Source organism: Nicotiana tabacum, chromosome 22 (assembly GCF_000715075.1).
Source record: "Nicotiana tabacum cultivar K326 chromosome 22, ASM71507v2, whole genome shotgun sequence".
Classification (NCBI taxonomy): Eukaryota; Viridiplantae; Streptophyta; class Magnoliopsida; order Solanales; family Solanaceae; genus Nicotiana; species Nicotiana tabacum.
Window position 1 is genome coordinate 124,668,229 of NC_134101.1, and position 26,119 is coordinate 124,694,347.

Here is a 26,119-nt window from a genome sequence, read left to right on the forward strand (position 1 = left end):
ATTTGTCTCTGTGGTAGCTGTTGTTGTTCTTCCTCTCCTGTGTTACTTCTTAATATTGCACTTAATTATGTCATCTTATTCTATACTGTTATACATTGTATATTATATAACCTCAGTAGGGCCCTGACTTTCCTCGTCACTACCCGACCGAGGTTAGGCTTGGCACTTACTGAGTACTGATGTGGTGTACTCATGCCCTTTCTACGCAAGTTTTTCATATGCAGATCCAGGTACTTCGACTCAGTCCTACCACTCTTGAGGCGAGGTTATTTTCCCAGAGACTTCTAGGTATATTTGCCGCATCCGCAGACCGAGGAGTCCCTTTCTATTCCCTCTTTAAGTATTAGCCCTTCTATATTTTCTTTTGTTATACATTCTGGAGTTAGATACTTGTAGACATTCAAAAGCTTGTGATTTTATGAGATTCCGGGCTTTGGAAAATGTAGTTCCAGTTTGAGAGTTGTATTGTATATGCCGAGAGGCATCTTAAATGCTTCGTTTTGATATTTTCTACAGTTTGGCTAGTTTTATTCTATTATTTTCTGTTTTCTACAATTTGTTAGGCATACCTAGTCGTAGAGACTAGGTGCCATCATGACAGTTCACGGAGGGCAAACTTGGGTGGGGACACCAGGTGTACAGTTAAAATTTCAATAAGTATAGAACAAATATATGATCAAATAAGGAAATCTCAGGTAAAACCACACTGATGCTCACAATTCTTTGTTTTTAAAGTGTTCTACTCCATAAATAATCCTCATATAAATAAGATATACAAGTAAATCAGGGAAGAAGTCAAGGAAATTGCAAGTAAAGATGAAATACAATAACCAAATATTAGCCTATTATAGCGCGCAATCTGATCCAATGACAATAATGCCTATCACGGCGTGCAACCTGATCCAAATAACAATAACCAGCTCTCCTAGATTTTACATTAACCAGGAACCCGTCAGTTTTTCATAATCCGCATGTACATCATCAAGAGACAAACATGAGAGGGTGACCCTAGGGGTATGGATCCTTATCCCCACGCAAGCACAACCAATTCAACGTGCTATTAGCTCAGCATGCTCACAGGCTCAATATCATAATCCACCAGACATGATCATAGGCTCAATATAATGGATCCACCCGGCCTGGTCACAAGCTATATCACAATCCGCCCCGCGTGGTCATGGGCATAATAACATAATCCGCTTGGTGTGGTCACAGGCATAACAACACAATCCACCCGGCGTGGTAATAAGCATAATAGTACAATCTTCCTAGCGAGGTCACATGCATAACAACACAATCCGTCCAGTGTGGTCAAAGGCATGACAATACAATCCTCCCGACGTGGTCACATGCATCCAATCCAAATCATATCACATAGAAGAAAGTATACAAAAACACATGTAAGTGATGAATAAATATCAGATTTCATGCTCCTGGACTGGTATAATAACATGCTAAAGTGTAGCCATGTGCAAAGTGTGATATCAAGTATAAAGCTTAATTGGTAATTTCATCACAGAATTAGCAAATACCAAGTTTATTCAGGTAATTATTCTCTTGGTAACCTCAAACATGACTCAAATAATTCACAACAATGTAACAAATATGAGAAACATCATAACTTAAAGCTTAACAGTTAATTCTAGGTATATCATAGCCTAAGTACTATCCCGATCATGGACAAATACCTCAGTGCTTGCACATGGGCTTAAATCCCACACATATGTGCACCTATAACACGTAGCTATCACAAATAATTCAGGCAACAAGTGCCTCAACCAAATTAGATAAGATAATTACCTCAAACATGCCAAAACAAATATCGATCAAGACAAACACCACTCTATAAATGTCATTCCATGCGTATCGACCTCCAAAAGGCTCGAAACTAGCCAAAAGTAACTCAATAACATCAAATTATCCCATAGGAGACAAACTGATAAATGATGAAAAGTGCATATTTTTTAATATATTTGCATATTAATTCTTGTGTGAGTCATGGGAGATTACATGGTTTGCAAAGTTAAATATGCTCATTATGTGTTTCTTATGTGTAGGAACGAGTTTGGATGATAAATGATCAAAAGATGACAATGCGACACAAAAAGAAGAGGTGAAAAGAATTGGGAGCTAGTCCAATTTAGTGCGTTGCATGAAAATGGACGCGAAAAAGGAGAAAAATGAAGGCACAAAACAACAAAGCGAAGTGAAGGCACGGATCGCTTCGCGAACTGAAAAATTGCAAAAGCTAAGTCTGAGTCTATGGCCGTGCGCTACGCGAAGGCAGACGCGCCCTCCAGTTCTCCTATCCGATTTTGGATTGACTTGGACAGCCCTCCACCCTACCTAGGTAATATAAATACATCCTAAAACATAACGTTGGAGGAGAAGACACTACTTTAGGGTTACACAACACCTTTGGAGGCAAAAATATACTAGGAGCAAGGAGGAAGACTCAATCACGAGTTTTTTCTTTCTTCTTCCTGTTTTTTATTGTTGGTTATGAATTTTAGTATTGTATTTTCAAATACTACTATGAGTAGCTAATTTATTATTTAGAGTTTTGATGGAACCTTTTGGAGGATGAATTCTTGTTAAGTTTAAATATAATTTAGCCTTTGAATTTCTTTACTTGTTCAACTACATGCTTATTTCTGTTGATTGAATGACCATCAATTGACTGTGACTATTTATTATGTATTGCTTGGGAAAGGGAACATATTTAGGTAGTTGTTGAACAACATCACTCCTTACGTATATAAGGAATCAATACGACAGGTTTAAAGTTGGGATTAGGAATAACAAAGTCTTGACGTGGTCATAGTGAGTGGTAAGAATGTGCCAGCTAGCATAGTTCAGGAGAATATGTCTAGTAAATTATTGTAGTTGCTCGGAAGAGAGTTACGATACCTGAAGTGCACACGATCAGAAAGAATAATGTCACGACCCAGATTTTCCGTCCTCGGGAGTTGTGATGGCGTCTACTAATACGAGCTAGGCAAGCAAAACCCTTAAACTAATTACTTCATTACCAATTTCTTTCTTTTTTTAACAAACATAAAGCGATAACGTATAAACAGAGGAATTTAATTTAAGTAGAAGAAAAACATAAAATATGTGAAGTCTATATCTATTACAACTGCTTAAGCCTTAATCACCCAAAACCTGGTGTCACAGTACCACAGACGTTCTAAGACTGCTAAATACAAGGTCTGAAAATAAAAGACACGATATTTCTAAAGCAAAAAGATGAAACAGGAAATAAAAGATAGAGGAAACGTCAGGGCCTGCAGACGCCTACAGGTCTACCTTGGATCTCCACGTGGACTGAAGGTAGCCTCCAAACTACGGTCCAAGAGCTGCTCCGGGATCTGCACATAGTGCAGAGTGTAGTATCAGCACAACCGACCCCATGTGCTGGTAAGTGTCTAGCCTAACCTCGGCGAAGTAGTGACAAGGCTAGGACCATACCACCAAATAAACCTGTGCAGTTATATAATATACAGCGGAAAGTAAAGCAGGAATAAACAAATAAAGGTGGGAGGGGGAAAACATGCTTAGGGGAATAACAGGTAAAAACAGAATATCAAAAGAATTATAAAGGAACCAAAATCCAACTGCTAACAAGGATAAGGAAAACAAAGGCAGATTTCACTTTCATTTCACATCTTGTTGCAACCGTGCAACCCTATCCCATTTCATTTACCTCGTTGCAGGCGTGCAACCTGATCCCATTTCACATATCTTGTGGAAGGTGAGCCACCCGCTCCCATTTCATGTATCTTGTGGCAGGCGTGCCACCCACTCCCATTTCAATATTCTCGTGGCAGGCGTGCCACCCGCTCCTATTTCAAATATCTCGTGGCAGGCGTGTCACCCGCTCCCATTTCAAATATCTTGTGGTAGGCGTGCCACCCGTTCCCATTTCAAATATCTTGGGGCAGGCGTGCCACCCGCTCCCATTTCAATTATCTCGTGGCAGGCGTGCCACCCGCTCCCGTTTCAAATATCTTATGGCAGGCCCCGCTCCCATTTCATATATTTCTGTGGCCGTGCCACCCGATCTCAGTTACAAACCAACAATAAACACAAAGAATCCCGCCAAGGGAATAAGAGCAATATAACAACTTTCCCGGCAAGGGAACATTAATATTTCAACAACATCCCAGCAAGGAGACAATGGTATTTCAACAATATTTCGGCAAGGGAACAATAATATCAAGGCAAACACCCCATCAAGGGAACAATAATTATAATAACATGTGAGGCACAATAAACCACAACGGAATCATAACAATTATAATACAAGACCCAGGGCATGCTTGACACCGACGTATAGACACTCGTCACCATGCCTATACGTCGTACTCCACAATTAATATGTAGCAAATAAGACACAACTCCTAATCCCTCAAGCTAAGGTTAGACCAAACACTTACCTCGCTTTGCAACTAATTCAAAAATCCAACAAGTCTTTGTCTCGCGAATTCGTACCCGAAATTCCCAAATCTAGTCATAAACAATTACATCAATAAACGCTAAATGAATCAACCCCAATGCATGAAAATGAGTTTTCCAAAGTTTTACCCAAAAAGTCAAAAATCGCCCCGGGCCCACATGGTCAAAACCCGAGATTCGAACCAAAATCGGATTACCCATTCCCCCACGAACCCAAATATATAATTTGTTTTGAAATTGGACCTCTAATCGAGGTCCAAATCCCCAATTTTTGGAAAACCTAAGTTATACCCAAAACACCCAATGTCCCCCATGAAAATAATTGACTTTGAGTTGAAATCATGTTAAAAGATGTTAATGATTGAAAGAAATGAGTTAAAATCAACTTACAATCGATTTGGAAGAAGAGTTGTTCTTGAAAAATTGCCCTAGGGATTTTGTGTTTTGAAAAGATGTGAAAATGGGTTAAAAATTCGTCTAAGTATAAAAGTTGCAGGTTGCAAATGTGGGAAATGCGAACAGGGGTTCGCAATTGCGAACCCCGACCTCTCCTAGGTTGGGAAATGTGAAGGGGTCTCGCAATTGCGAGATGGGAATTGCAAAGACAGGCTCGCATTTGCGACCCAAGGCTTAACAGGGGAGTTTCGCTTTGCGAAAGGATTCTCGCATTTGCGAGAATAGAGCTGGTCTGGATTCCTTCGCAATTGCGATCAGCCACTCGCATTTGCGAGCGAGGCTTCGCAAATGCGAAGCCTGCAGGCCTGCTATGCACAACTGAAAATCTACAATTTTTCTAAGTCTAAAATGCACCTCGTGGCCTATCCAAAACTCACCCGAGCCCTCGGGCTCCAAACTAAATATACACACAACCTCAAAAATATCCTACGGACTTGTTCGTGTAATCAAATCACAAAAATAACATCATGAACATCGAATTAAACCTCAAAATCAATGAAATTTCTCAAAACTTCTTTAAACATCAAATTTTTTCAGTTAAGGTCCGAATCACGCCAAACGGATTCCGTTTCTTACCAAATTTCACAGGATTATCTTAGGTCACACATATAAGACCTGTATCGGGTGCTGGAACCAAAATACGGGCCCAATACTATCAAGCTTTAATAAAAATACATTTCCAAACATTATAAACAATTTCAGAAAACAATTTTCTTCAAAAATTCATTTCTCGGGCTTGGGACCTCGGAATTCGATTCCGGGCATACGCCCAAGTCCCATATTTTCCTACGAACCCTTCGGGACCATCAAATCACGAGTCCGGGTTCGTTTACCCAAAACGTTGACTGAAGCCAAATTAATTTATTTTATAGTCAAGATTTATCATTTTTCACATATTTTCACATATAGGCTCTCCGGCTATGCGCCCGGACTGCGCATGTAAATCGAGGTGATGCTAAAAGAGGTTTTAAGGCCTCAGAACATAGAATTAATTTTAAAAACAAGTGATGACCTTTTCTCCATCTCTAAAACAACCGTTCGTCCTCGAACGGACATAAGAAGGAAGTACCTGAGTCGGGGGAAAGATGGGGATAACGGCTCCGCATATCGGACTCAGACTCCTAGGTCAATGCCTCAGTAGGCTGACCTCTCCACTGAACATGAACAGAAGGAATGCTCTTTTATCTCAACTGACGAACTTGCCGGTCTAGAATAGCTACCGGCTTCTCCTCATAAGACAAGTCGTTGTCTAACTGGACAGTGCTGAAATCTAACACATGGGATGGATCGCTGTGATACTTCCGAAGCATGGACACATGAAATACTAGATGCACGGCTGACAAGCTCGGCGGCAACGCAAGTCTATAAGCCACCTCTCCCACTCGATCAAGAATCTCAAATGGGCCAATGAACCTAGGGCTAAGCTTGCCTTTCTTCCCAAATCTCATCACGCCCTTCATAGGCGACACTCGAAGCAATACCCGCTCACCAACCATGAATGCTAAATCACGAACCTTGCGGTCGGCATAACTCTTTTGCCTGGGCTGAGCTATACGAAGCCTATCCTGAATGATCCTGACCTTGTCCAAGGCATCCTGAACCAAATCCGTACCCAATAACTGAGCCTCCCCCGGCTCAAACCATCCAATCGGAGACCGATACTGCCTACTATATAAAGCCTCATGGGAGCCATCTGAATACTCGACTGGTAGTTGTTGTAGGCAAACTCTGCAAAAGGCAAAAACTGATCCCACGAGCCTCCAAAGTCGATGACACAAGCTCGGAGCATATCCTCCAAAATCTGAATAGTCCACTTGGACTGCCCGTCCGTCTGAGGATAAAATGTTGTGCTCAAATCAACTCGTGTGCCCAATTCTCGCTGAACTGCTCTCCAGAAATGCGAGGTAAATTGCATACCTCGGTCCGAAATAATAGACTCGGGAACACCATGAAGACGAACAATCTCCCGAATATAGATCTCAGCTAACCTCTCGGAAAAATAGAAGACTGCCATAGGAATGAAATGTGCTGACTTGGTCAGCCTATCAACAATAACCCACACTGCATCGAACTTCCTATTAGTTCGTGGAAGTCCAACAACAAAGTCCATAGTGGTACGCTCCCACTTCCACTCAGGAATCTCAATTTTCTGGAACAAACCACCAGGCCTCTGATGCTCATACTTAACCTGCTGACAATTCAAACACTGAGCCACATATGCAACAATATCCTTATTCATTCTCCGCCACCAATAATTCTGCCGCAAATCCCGATACATCTTCGTGGCGCCCAGATAAATAGAGTACCGGGAGCTATGGGCCTCCTCTAAAATCAACTCTCGAAGACCATCCACATTAGGCACACAAACTCGACCCTACAATCTCAAAACTCCATCATCACCTAAGGTAACCTGCTTGACACCTTCGTGTTGCACCGTGTCTCTATGGACACACAAATGGGGATCATCATACTGCCGATCACAGATACGCTCCAATAAAGAAGAACAAGCGACTATGCAAGCTAACACACGATTGGGCTCAGAAACATCCAACCTCACGAACTGATTGGCCAAAGCCTGAACATCCAAAGCAAGCGATCTCTTACCGACTGGAATTTAAGCAAGACTGCCCATACTGACTGACTTCTTACTCAAAGCATCGGCCACCACATTGTCCTTTCCCGAATGATATAAGATGGTGATATCATAGTCCTTCAACAACTCCAACCACCTTCTCTGCCTCAAATTCAACTCCTTTTGCTGGAACAAATACTGCAGACTCTTGTGATCCGTGAACACCTCACATGCCACGCCATACAGATAATGCCTCCAAATCTTCAACGCGTGAACAATGGCTGCCAACTCCAAATCATGAACCGGATAGTTCTTCTAATGAATCTTCAACTACCGCAAAACATAGGCAATGACCTTGCCATCCTGCATCAACACTGCACCAAGTCCAATACGAGATGCATCACAATAAATTGTATAAGACCCTGAACCTGTGGGCAATACCAACACTGGTGCCGTAGTCAGAGCTATCTTGAGCTTCTGAAAGATTGCCTCACACTCATCCGACCATCTGAACTGGGTACCCTTCTAAGTCAACCTGGTCATCGGGTCTGCGATAGATAAAAACCCCTCCACGAACCGACGATAGTAGCCTGCCAGCCCTAAGAAACTCCAAACCTCTGTAGCTGATGCTGGTCTAGGACAGTTCTTGGCCACCTTAATCTTCTTCGGATCAACCTAAATACCCTCTGCTGATACAACATGACCCAGGAATGCAACTAAACTCAACCAGAACTCACACTTCGAGAACTTAGCATATAACTGACCATACCTCAAGGTTTGAAGAACCACTCTAAGATGCTGCTCGTGCTCCTCCCGGCTGCGGGAATAGATCAAAATATCATCAATGAAGACTATCACGAACGAATCCAAGTAAGGCCTAAACACTCGGTTCATCAAATCCATAAAAGTTGTTGGGGCATTTGTCATCCCGAATGACATCACCAAGAACTCATAATGCCCGTATCGAGTGTGGAAAGTTGTTTTAGGGACATCGGATGCCCTAATCCTCAACTGATCGTAGCCAGATCTCAAGTTAATCTTTGAAAATACCTTGGCACCCTGAAGCTGATCAAACAAATCATCAATCCTCGACAATGGATACTTATTCTTGATTGTAATCTTATTCAACTGTCGGTAATCAATACACATTCTCATCGATCCGTCCTTCTTCTTAACAAACAATACCGGCGCACCCCAAGGCGAAACACTCGGCCTAATGAAACCCTTCTCAAGCAAGTCTTGCAATTGCTCCTTCAACTCTTTCAACTCAGGTGGGGCTATATGATACGGCGGAATAAAAATGGGTTGAGTGCCCGGAGCCAAATCAATTCAAAAGTCAATATCCCTGTCGGGCGGCATACCTGGCAGGTCTGAAGGGAATACCTCAGGAAACTCACAAACAACGGGCACCAAATCAATAGACGGAACCTCAGCACTAGAATCACGAACATAGGCCAAATAGGCCAAACACCCCTTTTCGACCATACACCGAGCCTTCACATACGAGATAACACTACGGGTAGAATGACTAGGAGTCCCTCTCCACTCTAAACAAGGTAAACCCGGCAAGGCTAAGGTTACAGTCTTGGCATGACAGTCTAAGCTAGCGTGGTAAGGTGATAACCAATCCATCCCTAATATGACATCGAAATCGACCATGTCCAAAAGAAGCAAATCTACACGAGTCTCAAGACATCCAATCACAACTGTACATGAATGATGGACTCGATCTACCACAATAGAATCACCCACCGGTGTAGACACATAAACAGGGGCACTCAAAGAATTACTAGGCATAACCAGATACGGTGCATTGCAAGGTCAAAATTCGAGGACGAATTTTCTTCAAGAAGAGAGGAATGATAGCATCCTAGGAAGCTCAACTCTATTCAAGGACAGGGATGAAGCTTTTGAATCTCAAAGATTTCCTTTAATAAGATGTCAAACTAAAGAATTACAAAACAAGATCATTAGACTTCAAGTACAAATGAAGAAGTTATTAATTGGGAGGAAGAGCTCAAGGATAAAGGATGTGAATTGGCTAGGTGATAGCATCAAGGACAAGGATAGAGTTTTGGAAGCTCCAAGGCCATATACAAGATCTCAAGCTAAAGAGTTGCAAACTAAGGTTGCTAGACTTCAATGGCAAATAAAGAAGCTTTCAATTGTAGAGGAAGAGCTCAAGACCAAAGGAAATAAATTGTCCAAATTTTACAATTATATGGTGGTCCAAATTGAAGTCCAAGAGGAGGAAGATTGGGTCACCAAATTAGCCCTTGAAGTCCATCAAAAAGGGCTCAAAATAAGTTTAAAAGAGGTCCAAAAGGGGGTGTTTCAAAAGGAGCCCAATTGGAGTCCAAACCAATGGCCCAAACTAGTTGTTTTAAGGCCCAAATCTGCCCAAAGGGTCTTGGCCGCCCTCACCTAATTTTAATGACTTTTCTTACTCTTTAGCAACCACCCTACCTAATTGTAATGACTTTGTATGCCTTAGCAACCACCCTACCTAATTTTAAGGACTTTTATGACTTAGTACTCCTATAAATAGGGAGTTCTTCTCATTCATAAGATACAACATTTATTGATTAAGTATATCATACTTTGAGAGTTCTTTTGAACCTTTGTTACTTGTGCTTTGAGATTTATCTTTCAACCTTTACTAGTTCTTAGTTCAAAGTAGTAAGATTACTTCTCTTTTATGATATCTTTGATTCCTTTGTGGTATTCTTAGAAGGAGATTAATACTAGTTATTAATTGTTGTCTCAAGTTACTCGTAAAGTGGTCAAGATCCGAATCTATTGTTTTGATTTGCTTTTTAAGTAAAGGCGTTTGATTTCTTCCATAAATCAAGACGTTGTTACTTTGATCTTGTCAAGGCTATAGAACTTACGTTCTTGGAAGTTCTTGGAATTCTTTCCTTGAATTCGTCCCATATCCTTTATTTTCATCTCTTTAATTCTAGTTGTTCAATTCCTTGTTGTTATTGTTTCCGCATTTACTTCTCAAATTCTTACTCTAATTTGGATTCCCGACCTAGTTGTTATCAAGTGGTATCAGAGCGGTTTTTATCAAGATTTCGTTCTTGGTAAGTCTTGGGATTTCTTGAATACTAAGAGCAAAGAAAAGAAAAGAAAAAAAAATTAAAAAAAAACGAAAATCAGTTTTTAGAACAAAAAATTAGAACAAAAAAATAGAATTGAGTGCTCTCCGGAATATTTCTTTTTTATCTAATTTGTTACCAAAAATTAACAAAGGAAACAAGAAGAGGGGATCTTAGATTTTCTTACTCTTTCGAATCTAAACATATAATCCTTTCCTTTTTGTTCGCGTCATGTTTCAACCGAGCCTAATAGTTCTAGGATTTGGTTTTTCTTTCATTAGTTCCCCAAAAATCTGAATTTTACTACTAAGAACTTCATACGAGTTGGTTTAACTATAAATCTACAAAGTATTTTGTTCAAAGGTCATTTCGAGAGAAAAAAAAGGATAAAGTGTGTGAGAGAACAATTGAAAAAAAACAAAGAAGCCAAATTTGAGAGATTCATATTTCCTTTAATCTATGTCAAGATATCTCAAATAGGTAGTTGCAGTGGAAGGAGTAGATCTATGACTCTTGAAAGGTCGATATTACAATATATCGAATGGAAAGAAGACAATGGTAAAGTTATTTTTCAAACAAGAGCTAAAGTGATGTCTACAATTTATACCCTTAGAATTGACAAAGCATTTAACTATAACTTAATTAGCACTTATATGGTTGAGAAATTGAACTTGCCTTGTGTTAAACATATTGATCTCTCCATGTTGAAAGGAGTAAAGGTAGATAAAAGAGTGTTATTACCATTCTCTATTGGAAGGTATGAGGATGTGATCTGGTGTGATGTCATTCCCATGAATCGTTTTCATATCTTGTTGGGAAGGCCATGGAATATATATAGAAGTGCTTCATATAGTATCGAAAAAAATAGATACTCTTTTGAGGTTAATGGGAAGAAACTCAGTCTTGGACCTTTGACTCCCTCACAAATTTGTGCAGATGAAAAGATTGTTAAAAAGAATATGGAAAATATACGAGAGAGAAAAGAATGAGAAGAGTAAGGGAGTGCATGTTGACATTCCAAGAGAGGAAAAAGGAGAGGTTGTCTTGAGTATAAAGAGTGGGATGTCAAGTGAGGTAAACAATGATCTTGAGAAAAAAGAAAAGAGAGAAAGCAATAAGAGAAACAAAGTTTGTAAGGTAGAGAGAGAGAAACAAGAGAGATTGAGTGAAGGAAAAGAACTCTTTAGTGAGAGAAAAGAGGCTAAGGGTAAGGAAAACATTAGTCTTGCGATAAAAGCCAAAGAGAGTGTAAGCAAGAAAAACGTTTCTTTACTTCCTAACCCATTAACTCTTTCTTGTTTTAGTTCTTGTGATTTTGTGCAGCCACGTGATGAAATACCTTTTGAAAGGAGTGGTGAGGCGCAAGAGATGGTGGCAAAAGATCCAATTGGATTCCAACATAAATTCGGCAATATCAATTCTTGTTGGATGGTGGAAGACAAAAGCTTGATTAAATTCTTTGTTATTAAACCTTTTGACTATTTCGATTCTTATTTACAGGGTTATGACATGGAGTTGCCTAAAAGCATTGCTAAGGTGGAGCCATTGCATAAAAGAATACAAGATGATGATGTTCCATTGGTAAATAAGTCCAAGTATGGTATGTATAATTGGTTTATTTGCATTCTTGGTCTTTCTAGAACACCTAAGGTATTTTTGGAGGTAATGAATTACACTCTTATTTCTTATATTGGTGACTTTATAATTTTTGTAGATGATGATATTTTGATGCACATCAAGTCATTAACTATAATATCTAAGTTAATGTGTAAGAGTAATTCGCTTCCTTTTGAAATTGTGTATGACATAGATGATTACTTATTCCAACTTGGTGGAAAGAGGCATGGAATTTCTGTGAAGAGGCTTGCAAATGAGTTAAATATTTCTTCTTATCTTATTCAAGTGGCTAATGAGTTTTCATGTGCTAAAGAATGTGATCTTTGTTATGTGATGTGGAGTCATTCTTCAAGTCATGTTCATTGTAAGATTGTAGAAGTATTTGTTTCTAGTAAAGAGAATATGCATGATTGTTGTAATACTGGTGATCAAATACTCTTTCATGTAGAGGAATCCATGAGATTTGTAATTGTAGTTAGTAGTCTATATCATGAATGTATCTTGTTTGTTAAATGTGGTAAAGGTACTTATATTAAATGGATGTGTAGTTACTCTCTTATAATTTCTTTATCATGTATACTCATGGACTGCCGTACCGACAAGATCGAATTGCAAGTTCCATTGCATGGTGCATCTAAGAGAGGTTTTTATTGTATTAATCTAGGTAGACATAAATTTTATTGGGATGATGATGTCCATATTCTTTATAAGGGAGTATTTATACCTATTAGGATTGATTGGGTTAAATGGACACATTGTCACTATCTTATTTTATTCCTACTATTTTTTTCAGATTAGTGGATACCATTTACTAGTGCGTGTTTTCTTTTTCTTGCAAGGTCAAAATTCGAGGACGAATTTTCTTCAAGAAGAGGGGAATGATAGCATCCTAGGAAGCTCAACTCTATTCAAGGACATGGATGAAGCTTTTGAATCTCAAAGATGGCCTTTAATAAGAGTTCAAGCTAAAGAATTACAAAACAAGATCATTAGACTTCAAGTGCAAATGAAGAAGTTATTAATTGGGAGGAAGAGCTCAAGGATAAAGGATGTGAATTGGCTAGGTGATAGCATCAAGGACAAGGATAGAGTTTTGGAAGCTCCAAGGCCATATACAAGATCTCAAGCTAAAGAGTTGCAAACTAAGGTTGCTAGACTTCAATGACAAATAAAGAAGCTTTCAATTGTAGAGGAAGAGCTCAAGACCAAAGGAAATAAATTGTCCAAATTTTACAATTATATGGTGGTCCAAATTGAAGTCCAAGAGGAGGAAGATTGGGTCACCAAATTAGCCCTTGAAGTCCATCAAAAAGGGCTCAAAATAAGTTTAAAAGAGGTCCAAAAGGGGGTGTTTCAAAAGGAGCCCAATTGGAGTCCAAACCAATGGCCCAAACTAGTTGTTTTAAGGCCCAAATCTGCCCCAAAGGGTCTTGGCCGCCCTCACCTAATTTTAATGACTTTTCTTACTCTTTAGCAACCACCCTACCTAATTGTAATGACTTTGTATGCCTTAGCAACCACCCTACCTAATTTTAAGGACTTTTATGACTTAGTACTCCTATAAATAGGGAGTTCTTCTCATTCATAAGATACAACATTTATTGATTAAGTATATCATACTTTGAGAGTTCTTTTGAACCTTTGTTACTTGTGCTTTGAGATTTATCTTTCAACCTTTACTAGTTCTTAGTTCAAGGTAGTAAGATTACTTCTCTTTTATGATATCTTTGATTCTCCTTTGTGGTATTCTTAGAAGGAGATTAATACTAGTTATTAATTGTTGTCTCAAGTTACTCGTAAAGTGGTCAAGATCCGAATCTATTGTTTTGATTTGCTTTTTAAGTAAAGGCGTTTGATTTCTTCCATAAATCAAGACGTTGTTACTTTGATCTTGTCAAGGCTATAGAACTTACGTTCTTGGAAGTTCTTGGAATTCTTTCCTTGAATTCGTCCCATATCCTTTATTTTCATCTCTTTAATTCTAGTTGTTCAATTCCTTGTTGTTATTGTTTCCGCATTTACTTCTCAAATTCTTACTCTAATTTGGATTCCCGACCTAGTTGTTATCAGGAACACTCGGTGCCTGAACCATGGCACGGGAACCCTAATGCTGAGAGCTACTCGGTGCTCGAGGGAAATACCTAACAATGTGCCTTGTGTCGCCACAAGTAAAACAAGCCCTCAGCTGCTGGGGCTGACGACCTCGGAAACTTTGAAGCGGCGGTGCACTGATAGGAGCTGGTGGGGCACTGTAGGACTGCTGATCAGTATACTGTATATGGTAACCACGACCACCTGAAGCACCGTGAGAAACCTGAAGCGCTGACTGAAAAGGCCTAGAAGGATGGCCTCTACCATACGAATCCCTACCTCCAAACGAGGTACCATTGAATTGGCCTAAATAACGAGGCCTCTTGTCAGACCCCTAACCACCTCCCTGCGATAGAACCATCTCAACTCTCCAGGCCACATTGGCCGCCTCCTAGAAGGAAATCTCACTCCCTATCTCCCTAGCCATCTGAAGACAAATCGGCTAAATAAGTCCCTCAATGAACCTCCTCACCCTCTCTCTCTCGGTGGTAAGTATGATAAGAGAATGACGAGCCAAGTCGATGAATCTGGTCTCATACTGGGTAACAGTCATAGAACCTTGATGGAGACGCTCAAACTGCCTCCGATAGGCCTCTCTCTGAGTGATGGGAGAAACTTCTCTAGAAATAGTTGAGTAAACTGCTCCCAAGCCAAGGCTGGTGATTCGGCTGGTCTAGCCAAACAGTAATCTCTCCACCAAGTCTTGGCGGATCTAGACAAGCGAAAAGTAGCAAAATCAACCTCATTGGTCTCAACTATCCCTATGTTACTGAGTACCTCATAACATCTGTCAAGATAATCCTGGGGATCCTCAGTAGATGCACCGCTGAAAGTAGTGCGAAGAGCTTGGTGAACCTATCCAACCTCCACAAAGCATCGGCAGACATAACTACTCCATCATCGGTCTGAGCTACCACACCCGATTGAACTGCTCCAACTGGATGAACTGCTGGAGTCTGAAACTGGGGAGCTACCTGCTCCGGAATGCGAGTAGCAGGAGTCTGGGCTCCTCCTCCAGCCTGAGAGACGGTTGGTGCAACAGGAAGCAAGCCTGCCCGGGTGATACTCTCCATAAGGCCCACTTGACGGACCAGAGCATCCTGGAGAACTGGTGTAGCAATAAACCCATCTGGGACCTGAGTTGGGCCTACCGGAACTGCTGGGGCCGGAACCTCATCATCAAAATCAACTTGAGACTCCGCTACTGGTGCTGCTGCTCGGGGCTGAGCTCTACCCCTACCTCGGCCTCTAGAACGGCCTCGGTCTCGTCCTCCACCCCTCGTGGGAGCTACTGCTGGGGGCTCGAGCTGCTGGTTAGTGGATAAGGAAACGCGTGTTCTCGCCATCTGTGAAAGAATAGAGTAGAAATTCAATTTGCATAGAGGAACCAAGCACGATAGGAGAGAATAAATGTGAAAGTTCTTCCTAACTCTGTAGCCTCTGGGGGATAAATACAGACGTCTCTGTACCGATCCCTCAGACTCTACTAAGCTTGTCTGTGAACTGTGAGACCCATGTAACCTAGAGCTCTGATACCAACTTGTCACGATCTGGATTTCCCATCCTCGGGAGTCGTGATGGCGCCTACTAATGCGAGCTAGGAAAGCCAAACCCTTAAACTAATTACTTCAATATCCATTTCTTTCTTTTTTAACAAACATAAAGTGATAATATATAAACAGTGAAAATTTAATTTAAGTGGAAGAAAACCATAAAATATCTGAAGTCTGTATCTATTACAACTGCTTAAGCCTTAATCACCCAAAACCTGATGTCACAGTACCACAGACGGTCTAAGACTGCTAAATACAAGGTCTAAAAATAAAAGACATACTATTTCTGAAGAAAAAAGATGAAACAGGAAATAAAAGATAGAGGAGACGCCAGGGCCTGCGGACGCCTGCAGGTCTACCTTGGATCTCCGCGTGGACTGAAGCTAGCCTCCAAACTACGGTCCAAGAGCTGCTCCGGGATCTGCACATAGTGCAGAATGTAGTATCAGCACAACCGACCCCATGTGCTGGTAAGTGCCTAACCTAACCTCGGCGAAGTAGTGACGAGGCTAGGACCAGACCCCCAAATAAACCTATGCAGTTATATAATATACAGCGAAAAGTAAAGCAAGAATAAAGAAATAAAGGTGGGAGGGGGAAAACATGCTTCGGGGAATAACAGGTAAAAACAGAATATCAAGAGAATTATAAAGGAACCAAAATCCAACTACTAACAAGGATAAGTAAAACAAAGGCAGATTTCACTTTCATTTCACATCTTGTTGCAGGCCTGCAACCCGATCCCATTTCATTTACCTCGTTGCTGGCGTGCAACTCGATCCCATTTCATATATCTTGTGGCAGGTGTGCCACCCGCTCCCATTTCAATTATCTCGTGGCAGGCTTGCCACCCGCTCTCATTTCAAATATCTCGTGGCAGGCATGCCACCCGCTCCCATTTCAAATATCTTGATGCAAGCGTGCCACTCGTTCCCATTTCAAATATCTTGTGGCAGGCTTGCCACCCGCTCCCATTTCAATTATCTCGTGGTAGGCGTGCCACTCGCTCCCATTTCAAATATCTTGTGGCAGGTGTGCTACCCGCTCCCATTACAAATATATTGTGGCAGGCGTGCCACCCGCTCCCATTTCATATATTTCTGTGGTAGCGTTCCACCCGCTCCCAGTTACAAACCAACCATAATCACAAAGAATCTCGGCAAGGGAACAAGAGCAATATAACAACTTTCCCGACAAGAGAACATTAATATTTCAACAACATCCTGGCAAGGGAATACTAATGATAATAACATGTGAGGAACAATAAACCACACTGGAATCATAACAATTATAATACAAGACCCACGGGCATGCTTGACACCGACGTATAGATACTCGTCACCATGCCTATACATCGTACTCCACAATTAACACGTAGCAAATAAGGCACAACTCCTAATTCCTCAAGCTAAGGTTAGACCAAGCACTTACCTTGATGCCACGAACGCAAATTCACGTTTCAATTATAGCTTCACCTCTTAATTCCACCACCAATTCGCTCGAATCTAGCCACAAGTTGCTTAATTATATCAATAAACGCTAAATAAATCAACCCCAATGCATGAAAATGAGTTTTCCAAAGTTTTACCCAAAAAGTTAAAAATCTCCCCCGGACCCACATGGTCAAAACCCGAGATTCAAACCAAAACCATATTACCCCTTCCCCCACGAACCCAAATATATAATTTGTTTTGAAATGAGACCTCAAATCGAGGTCCAAATCCCCAATTTTTGGAAAACCTAAGTTCTACCCAAAACACCCAATTTTCCCCATTAAAATCATTGATTTTGAGTTGAAATCATATTAAAAGATGGTAATGATTGAAGGAAATGAGTTAAAATCAACTTATAATCGATTTGGAAGAAGAGTTGTTCCTGAAAAATCGCCCTAGGGAGTTTGTGTTTTGAAAAGATGTGAAAATGGGTTAAAAATTCGTCTAAGTATAAAAGTTGCAGGTTGCAGATGTGGGAAATGCGAATAGGGGTTCGCAATTGCGAACCCCGACCTCTGCTAAGTTGGGAATTGCGTAACAGGGCTCTCGCAATTGCGAGATGGGAATTGCAAAGACAGGGTCGCATTTGCGACCCAAGGCTGAACAGGGGAGTTTCGCATTTGCGAAAAGAGTCTCGCATTTGCGAGACTGGAGCTGGCCTGGCTTCCTTCGCAATTGCGATCAGCCTCTCACATTTGCGAGCCAATGCGAAGCCTGTAGGCCTGCTATGCACAACTAAAAATCTGCAATTTTTCTAAGCCTAAAATGCACCCCGTGGCCTATCCAAAACTCACCTGAGCCCTCGGGGCTCCAAACTAAATATACACACAACCTCAAAAACATTCTACGGACTTATTCGTATAATCAAATCACCGAAATAACATCATGAACATCGAATTAAACATCAAAATCAATGAAATTTCTCAAAACTTCTTTAAACATCGAATTTTGCATTTAAGGTCCGAATCACGTCAAACGAATTCCGTTTCTTACCAAACTTCACAGGATTATCTTAAGTCCCATATAAGACATGTATGGTGCGCCGGAAACAAAATACGGGCAAGATACTATGAAGTTTTAATAAAAATTCATTTCCAAACCTTATAAACAATTTCAGAAAATAATTTTCTTCAAAAATTCATTTCTCGGGCTTCGGACCTCGGAATTCGATTCCAGGCATACACCCAAGTCCCATATTTTCCTACGGATCCTTACACGGCTGAAGATTATGCGAAGTTGTATATCAAGGAGATTGTTAGGCTTCATGGTGTGCCCATATCTATTATATCAGACCGAGGAGCTCAATTTACGACTAACTTTTGGAGGTCTTTCCAGAAGGGTTTAGGCACACAAGTAAATCTCAGCACTGCATTTCATCCGCAGACTGACGGACAGGCTGAACGTACCATTCAGACGCTGGAAGATATGCTACGATCATGTGTTCTAGATTTTAAGGGGAATTGGGATGATCATCTTCCACTCATAGAATTCGCCTATAACAATAGCTACCATTCCAGTATTAAAATGGCCCCATACGAGGCACTATACGGGAGGAGATGTAGATCACCAGTTGGATGGTTCGAAGTCGGTGAAACAGAATTATATGGGCCAGATTTGATTCACCAAGCTATTGAGAAGGTGAAAGTGATCCAGGAGCGATTGAGGACGGCACAAAGCAGACAAAAATCTTATTCTGATGTCCGACGTCGTGATCTAGAGTTTGAGGTTGGTGATTGGGTTTTCCTGAGGATCTCACCAATGAAGTGTATTATGCGTTTTGGGAAGAAAGGTAAGCTGAGTCCAAGGTATATCGGGCCGTATAAAATTCTTCGACGGATTGGACAGGTTGCTTATGAGTTAGAATTGCCATCAGAATTGGAATTTGTCCACCTAGTATTCCATGTATCTATGTTGAGAAAATGTATTGGAGACCCTTCTCGAGTCATCCCTATCAAAGATGTACAAGTTACAGAGGACCTATCATATGAAGAAGTGCCAGTGGCGATATTAGATCGGCAAGTCCGCAAGCTGAGAACAAAAGATGTAGCTTCCGTCAAAGTATTGTGGAGGAACAAAAATATGGAAGAAATGACATGGGAAGCAGAAAAGGAGATGAAGTTAAAATACCCTTACTTATTCCAGAATGAAGATAACAAGGATGCTGGTGGAAGACAGGATACATTGGAAGAAGAAACGGCTCTATGAGGTAAGCAATAATTTGAGAATACTCCTCCTTAATACAAAATGATGATATGTAGATAATGTAAATACGCATAATGCTTTGTGTAGACTTGTGAAACCATATGTTGGGCTTAATTACTTGCAAGTTTTGCTAGTGGCCATTTTATAGGGGAAAATTGATCGGAAATTTCCATTGGAATCCACGATGATTTAAACTCCCCATAAACCCTTACATTCGAGAACGAATGTTCCTAAGGGGGGGAGGGTGTTACAACCCATATCCACATATGTTAGTTCATGCCATATATTAGTTAACATAAATCCAAGAAGGAATTATCTTTGAGATGATAAGAAGTCAATCCTATTGGTCTTAAGTGATACAAGAGTGTATAAGGGTGATTAACCAGTATTAGAAGTTAAACGAATCAAGGATGTTGTAACTCGTATTTTTAGGTAATCTAGCGGTGCTTAATACACTCAAGAGGTCATTTATTAAGGTATTTTAATCATATAATATCCGTATCATAAGTCTTGAAGTCAAACGAGTTATGAAACAAAAGTCGACAAAAGTTGTCGCAACTTAGGTTCATAATTTTACTTAAACATTAGGTCAAATGTTTCTAAACTTTTCTCATAATTTAAAAGGAATTACGGGGTTATCTATCCACCAAATTAAATATCTATGAGTCTAGTTTCCAACGCATTAAACCGTTCATCGATACGATCTCGGAGTAGAGAGATATTCGCGTTTTCGCGAGACTGCGCCAAGCACCTCTCTATGGGGCCCACTAAGTCGGTTTAAGATATTTGGACCTATATAGGATGACTACAACCCGTTTTAAGTCATTTCTTTTCACTATTTTCAGACCTTAGAACCCTAGGAATATCCTCTCAAGGTTCTCTCAAGATTCAAGACCCAAAAAAGGGGCAAACAACACAAATCAAGTGTCGGGAATTCCGTGGCGCTAGTAAGTCTCTTGTTCTTCTTGTTGTTGCTCATTTTTGTGTTGTTCCAGCTCGTGTGGGAGGTTGTTTTAAAGGGTTTATGTTCTGTAAATACTCCCTCATGTTCTTAATATCAATCCTAGGTGATTTCAAGCCTTCTAAAGTGATTCTATTGTCGAAAAACACTAATTAATCGCTAGTTTCGCTTTTTGGTTGTTGTGGCAGCATTGGAGGGATATTTCATGGAAATTTAAGGTCAAATTGGAGTTGTTCTTTCTGTATAAAGGTAAGGAACCTCTTACTCTATATGTATTTAAGATTATCCAAGTTGCGGCTAAGCCATTGAAGCTAGAACTTGTGAGATATATATCGAAAGGTTTGGTAGTAATGTTATTGTTTTGTGGACTGTTTTGCGTTGTTGTTGGGCTGCGTATTTTACTACTATCTTGTGGAGTTTTGGAGGAGGAAGGGTGTGGGGAAACACCATATATATGTAGGGTTATGGGCTGATAGTTATTCGTAACATTTCCAGATTGTTTGACACGACTATGGTGGTCGTCGTATGTATGGAGTGATTAGGCTGTGTGTGGACTATATTGGGAGGCTCAATATGTTTATTATTGATGTTGTTTGGGATGTTTGGTGGCTATTTTGAATGGTGTGAGGTCATATATATAGGGGAGGTGTTGTCCGTTTCATCGTAAAATAGGTTGTGGTCGATATATAATAGTTATGACGCTTAAATGATAACGATAGTATCGTTTCTCTTATTGTAGACTAAGGAGTTTTGACAATTGCATAGCTTGAGATTGGGAAAGTATATACAAGGTATGTGAGGCTATCCCTTTCCTTCTTTTGCACGACTCCGATTGTACATAATGTAATGAACGAGCTTCCAAAGATACTCTACTCTTAGAAGCTAGCAGTACTTACATTGTTTTCCCTCTTATGGAACGATTGATACATGTTGCTTCTCTTATTCTTATGTTATCAATGTTGTTCATACTTCCTGAATCTTATAAGGTTCATAGTGAAGACTTAGTCCTAATAACGTGTACAGAGGATACCGACCTTACGTCACTCCGAAAGGTTTAGAATGTGATTCCATGAGTCGAGCATGCATTATATATATGTATCTATTTTACTCTACCGAGCCATGCTATAGTTGGCCGGGTACGGCACCTATTGTGCAACCACTGATCAGTTGGGTTTTACCGAGCTCCACGTGGCCGGGTACGATTCTACCGAGCCTATTATGGCCGGGTACGATATGATGATGATGATGCCCACAGAGGCGAATGCTTTAAAGGTTTATGTATTTATACATATGTATCATGCATTTCATGTAAGTAGCCCTCAGAGGTACTAAGATGTTACAGGTTGTATATTCTCTATCCTTGCTTACATTACTGATCGCATTTATGGTTCCTTGCCTTACATACTCAGTACTTTATTCGTACTGACGTCCTTTTATTTGTGGACGCTGCATGTCGTGCTGTAGGTCCTGATAGACAGGCAGGTGCAGCTCCCCCACCACAGTAGACTGTCCAGTTCAGCGGTGATTGGCGAGATCCCTTCTCCGGACTTGCCTTGGTCTTGGTATGCAATTTTTGTTATAGACATTATGGGTATGTCGGGGCCCTGTTCCGGCTATGTTGCAACACTTATGTTCTGTTAGAGGCTCATAGACAGGTGTCGTCTCATGTATAGTTTGGTATGCCTTGTCGGCTAGTTTTTGTTGTATAGTCTTTCATAGTAGCGAGGTAGCTCATATCTTATACGTAGTTTCTTGATTGTCTGGTCATCCCCTGCTATGTATGTTCATGCCGTCATATTTTATTGCTGGTTGTCCATGATCTAGGTCTACCATTTATATTGATCTCGTCAGCCTTAAAAGATAATAATGAAGGTTAGATGAAATGTACGTTGGTGCTCGGCAAGTGTGGTCGGGTGCTAGTCATGGCCCTTCAGTTTGGGTCGTGACACTGACCTTAGGACTGCGCACGCAAATCGAGGTGATGCTAATAGAGGGTTTTAAGGCCTCGGAACGTAGAATTCATTTTAAAAACAAGTGATGACCTTTTGGATCATCACAAATAATTAGGCGAAATTATAGGAAACATAGCGGGAAGGATTCCGACAATTGGGGAAATCATAACTCTAGACCTCCTTAATCTCTTCTCCAACCCTTAGTATCTTTAGTTCTTAATTTTTCTATTTTAATTTGTTAGTTAATTAGTTAGACATAAGAATCATAATATTTATAACTTAGGAATTGTTCAAGCTTGTCTTCTTGGTGATAGTGAATAGTTGTAGCTAAGCCTCAATTCTCTGTGGGATTCGACTCCAGACTTTTTGACTGGATTATATTTGCAGCGACCGCTTATTCTTTTTAGGATTAGAGTTTGGCATGATTAAATTTTGGCACTGTTGCCGGGGAACTAACGGTTTAGCTGTAGGTGTATATATTTCTAAGTTTCAAGTTTGAACTTTTATTTTTGTTTTCTTATATTTGATTTTTTTATTTTTGTTTTATTTTATTTGATTTTTTTTATTTTTGTTGTACTTGTTTATTTTAGAAATGGCATCTTGAAATTATGAGAGTTTTGATGTTGGTAATTCTACTTTTGATCCTCCTTATGCATATATGGAGGAAACCACCCATGGCAAAATTATCAAAATATTTCCAAGAGCAAGTTATGTGCACCAACTCAATCTTATGTATGGAATGTGTGTGATATGTGTGGTGGTCAAGATGGTCAATTTCATAGTTTTGCTTATATTTCTTATCCTCCCCCAACCCCTTACTATGATGGTTCTTCTTTTTTTTTTTCGTGAAGTTAATAGGAAAAAAACTTGAGGATGATAACCTGAAAGAGATCAAGGGTATTCTAAGGTGGCTTGTGGAAAAGAAATAATGAGACACATGCAGACAAAGGTAAGATGCAACTATTTGTAACTTGGAGGCTCAAGTGAGTCAATTAGTTGAAGCTTTTAATGCTCAACATGTTAATATTATGGATAGTAGCCAAGAGAAGTGTGCATTAGAGATGGAAATTAAGGTGCCAATTGATAGCATCCTAGGGAGCTCAACTCTATTCAAGGACAGGGATGAAACTTTTGAATCTCAAAGATGGCCTTTAATAAGTTGTCAAGCTAAAGAATTACAAAACAAGATCATTAGACTTCAAGTGCAAATGAAGAAGTTATTAATTAGGAGGAAGAGCTCAAGGATAAAGGATGTGAATTGGCTAGGTGATAGCATCAAGGACAAGGATAGAGTTTTGGAAGCTCCAAGGCCATATACAAGATCTCAAGCTAAAGAGTTGCAAACTAAGGTTCTAGACTTCAATGGAAAATAAAGAAGCTTTTAATTGTAGAGGAAGAGCTCAAGCCCAAAGGAGATGAATTGTCCAAGTTTTACAGTTATTTGGTAGTCCAAATTGAAGTCCAAGAGGAGGAAGATTGAGTTACCAAATCAGCCTTTGAAGTCCACCAATAGGTCTCAAAATGACCTTAAAAGAGGTCCAAAAGGGGGTGTTTCAAAAGGATCCCAATTGGAGTCCAAACCAATGGCCCAAACTAATAGTTTTAAGGCCCAAATCTGCCCCAAAAGGATTTGGCCGCCCCCCACTTAATTTTGATGGCTTTTGTTACCCCTTAGGAGCCACCTACCTAAGTTTGATGGCTATTGTGACCCCTAGCAGCCCCTACCTAATTTAGATGACTTTTTAGCAACCGCCTACATTATTTTAAGTGCTTTTAACTCCTATAAATAAGGAGTTCTTCTCATTCATAAGACACGACATTTTATTGATTAAGTATATCATACTTTGAGAGTTCTTTTGAATCTTTGTTACTTGTGCTTTGAGATTTATCTTTCAACCTTTACTAGTTCTTAGTTCAAGGTAGTAAGATTACTTCTCTTTTATGATATCTTTGATTCCTTTGTGGTATTCTTAGAAGGTGATTAATACTAGTTATTAATTGTTGTCTCAAGTTACTCGTAAAGTGGTCAAGATCCGAATCTATTGTTTTGATTTGCTTTTTTAAGTAACGGCGTTTGATTTCTTCAATAAATCAAGATGTTGTTACTTTGATCTTGTCAAGGAACTTACGTTCTAGGAAGTTCTTGGAATTCTTTCCTTGAATTCTTCCCATATCCTTTATTTTCATCTCTTTAATTCGAGTTGTTCAATTCCTTATTGTTATTGCTTCCGCATTTACTTCTCAAATTCTTACTCTCATTTGGATTCCCGACCTAGTTGTTATCAAGTGGTATCAGAGCGGTTTTTATCAAGATTTCGTTCTTGGTAAGTCTTGGGATTTCTTGAATACTAAGAGAAAAGAAAAGAAAAGAAAAGAAAAGAAAAATAAAAAAAAAACGAAAATGAGTTTTTTAGAACAAAAAATAGAATTGCGTGCTCTTCGGGATATTTCTTTTGTATCTAATTTGTTACCAAAAATTAACAAAGGAAACAAGAAGAGGGGATCCTAGATTTTCTTACTCTTTCTAATCTAAACATATAATCCTTTCCTTTTTGTTCGCGTCATGTTTCAACCGAGCCTAATAGTTCTAGGATTTGGTTTTTCTTTCATTAGTTCCCCAAAAATCTGAATTTTACTACTAAGAACTTCATACGAGTTGGTTTAACTATAAATCTACAAAGTATTTTGTTCAAAGGTTATTTCGAGAGAAAAGAAAGGGTAAAGTGTGTGAGAGAACAATTGAAAAAAAACAAAGAAGCCAAATTTGAGAGATACATATTTCCTTTAATCTATGTCAAGATATCTCAAATAGGTAGTTGCAGTGGAAGAAGTAGATCTATGACTCAACAACTTGAAAGGTCGATATTACAATATATCGAATGGAAAGAAGACAATGGTAAAGTTATTTTTCAAACAAGAGATAAAGTGATGTCTACAATTTATACCCTTAGAATTGACAAAGCATTTAACTATAACTTAATTAGCACTTATATGGTTGAGAAATTGAACTTGCCTTGTGTTGAACATATTGATCCCTACATGTTGAAAGGAGTAAAGGTAGATAAAAGAGTGTTATTACCATTCTCTATTGGAAGGTATGAGGATGTGATTTGGTGTGATGTCATTACAATGAATCGTTTTCATATCTTGTTGGGAATGCCATGGAATATCTATAGAAGTGCTTCATATAGTATCGAAAAAAATAGATACTCTTTTGAGGTTAATGGGAAGAAACTCAGTCTTGGACCTTTGACTCCCTCACAAATTTGTGCAGATGAAAAGATTGTTAAAGAGAATATGGAAAAATACGAGAGAGAAAAGAATGAGAGGAGTAAGGGAGTGCATGTTGACATTACAAGAGAGGAAAAAGGAGAGATTGTCTTGAGTAAAAAGAGTGGGATGTCAAGTGAGGTAAACATGATCTTGAGAAAAAAGAAAAGAGAGAAAGCAATAAGAGAAACAAAGTCTGTGAGGTAGAGAGAGAAAAACAAGAGAGATTGAGTGAAGGAAAAGAACTCTTTAGTGAGAGAAAAGAGGCTAAGGGTGAGGAAAACATTAGTCTTGCGATAAAAGCCAAAGAGAGTGTAAGCAAGAAAAAAATTTCTTTACTTCCTAACCCATTAACTCTTTCTTGTTTTAGTTCTTGTGATTTTGTGCAACCAC

General features: G+C 39.6%; 1 protein-coding gene across 1 annotated transcript; it reads left to right on the forward strand.

Moving 5' to 3' along the window:
* Positions 1-10,701: 10,701 nt before the first annotated feature.
* LOC107769593 (uncharacterized) lies at positions 10,702-13,808 on the forward strand. Its single transcript, XM_075245161.1, has 2 exons — positions 10,702-12,187; positions 13,044-13,808. Exons 1-2 carry the CDS (start codon positions 11,524-11,526, stop codon positions 13,367-13,369), a joined length of 990 nt encoding a protein of 329 aa, XP_075101262.1. The 5' UTR covers positions 10,702-11,523; the 3' UTR covers positions 13,370-13,808.
* The last annotated feature ends 12,311 nt before the right edge of the window (positions 13,809-26,119 follow it).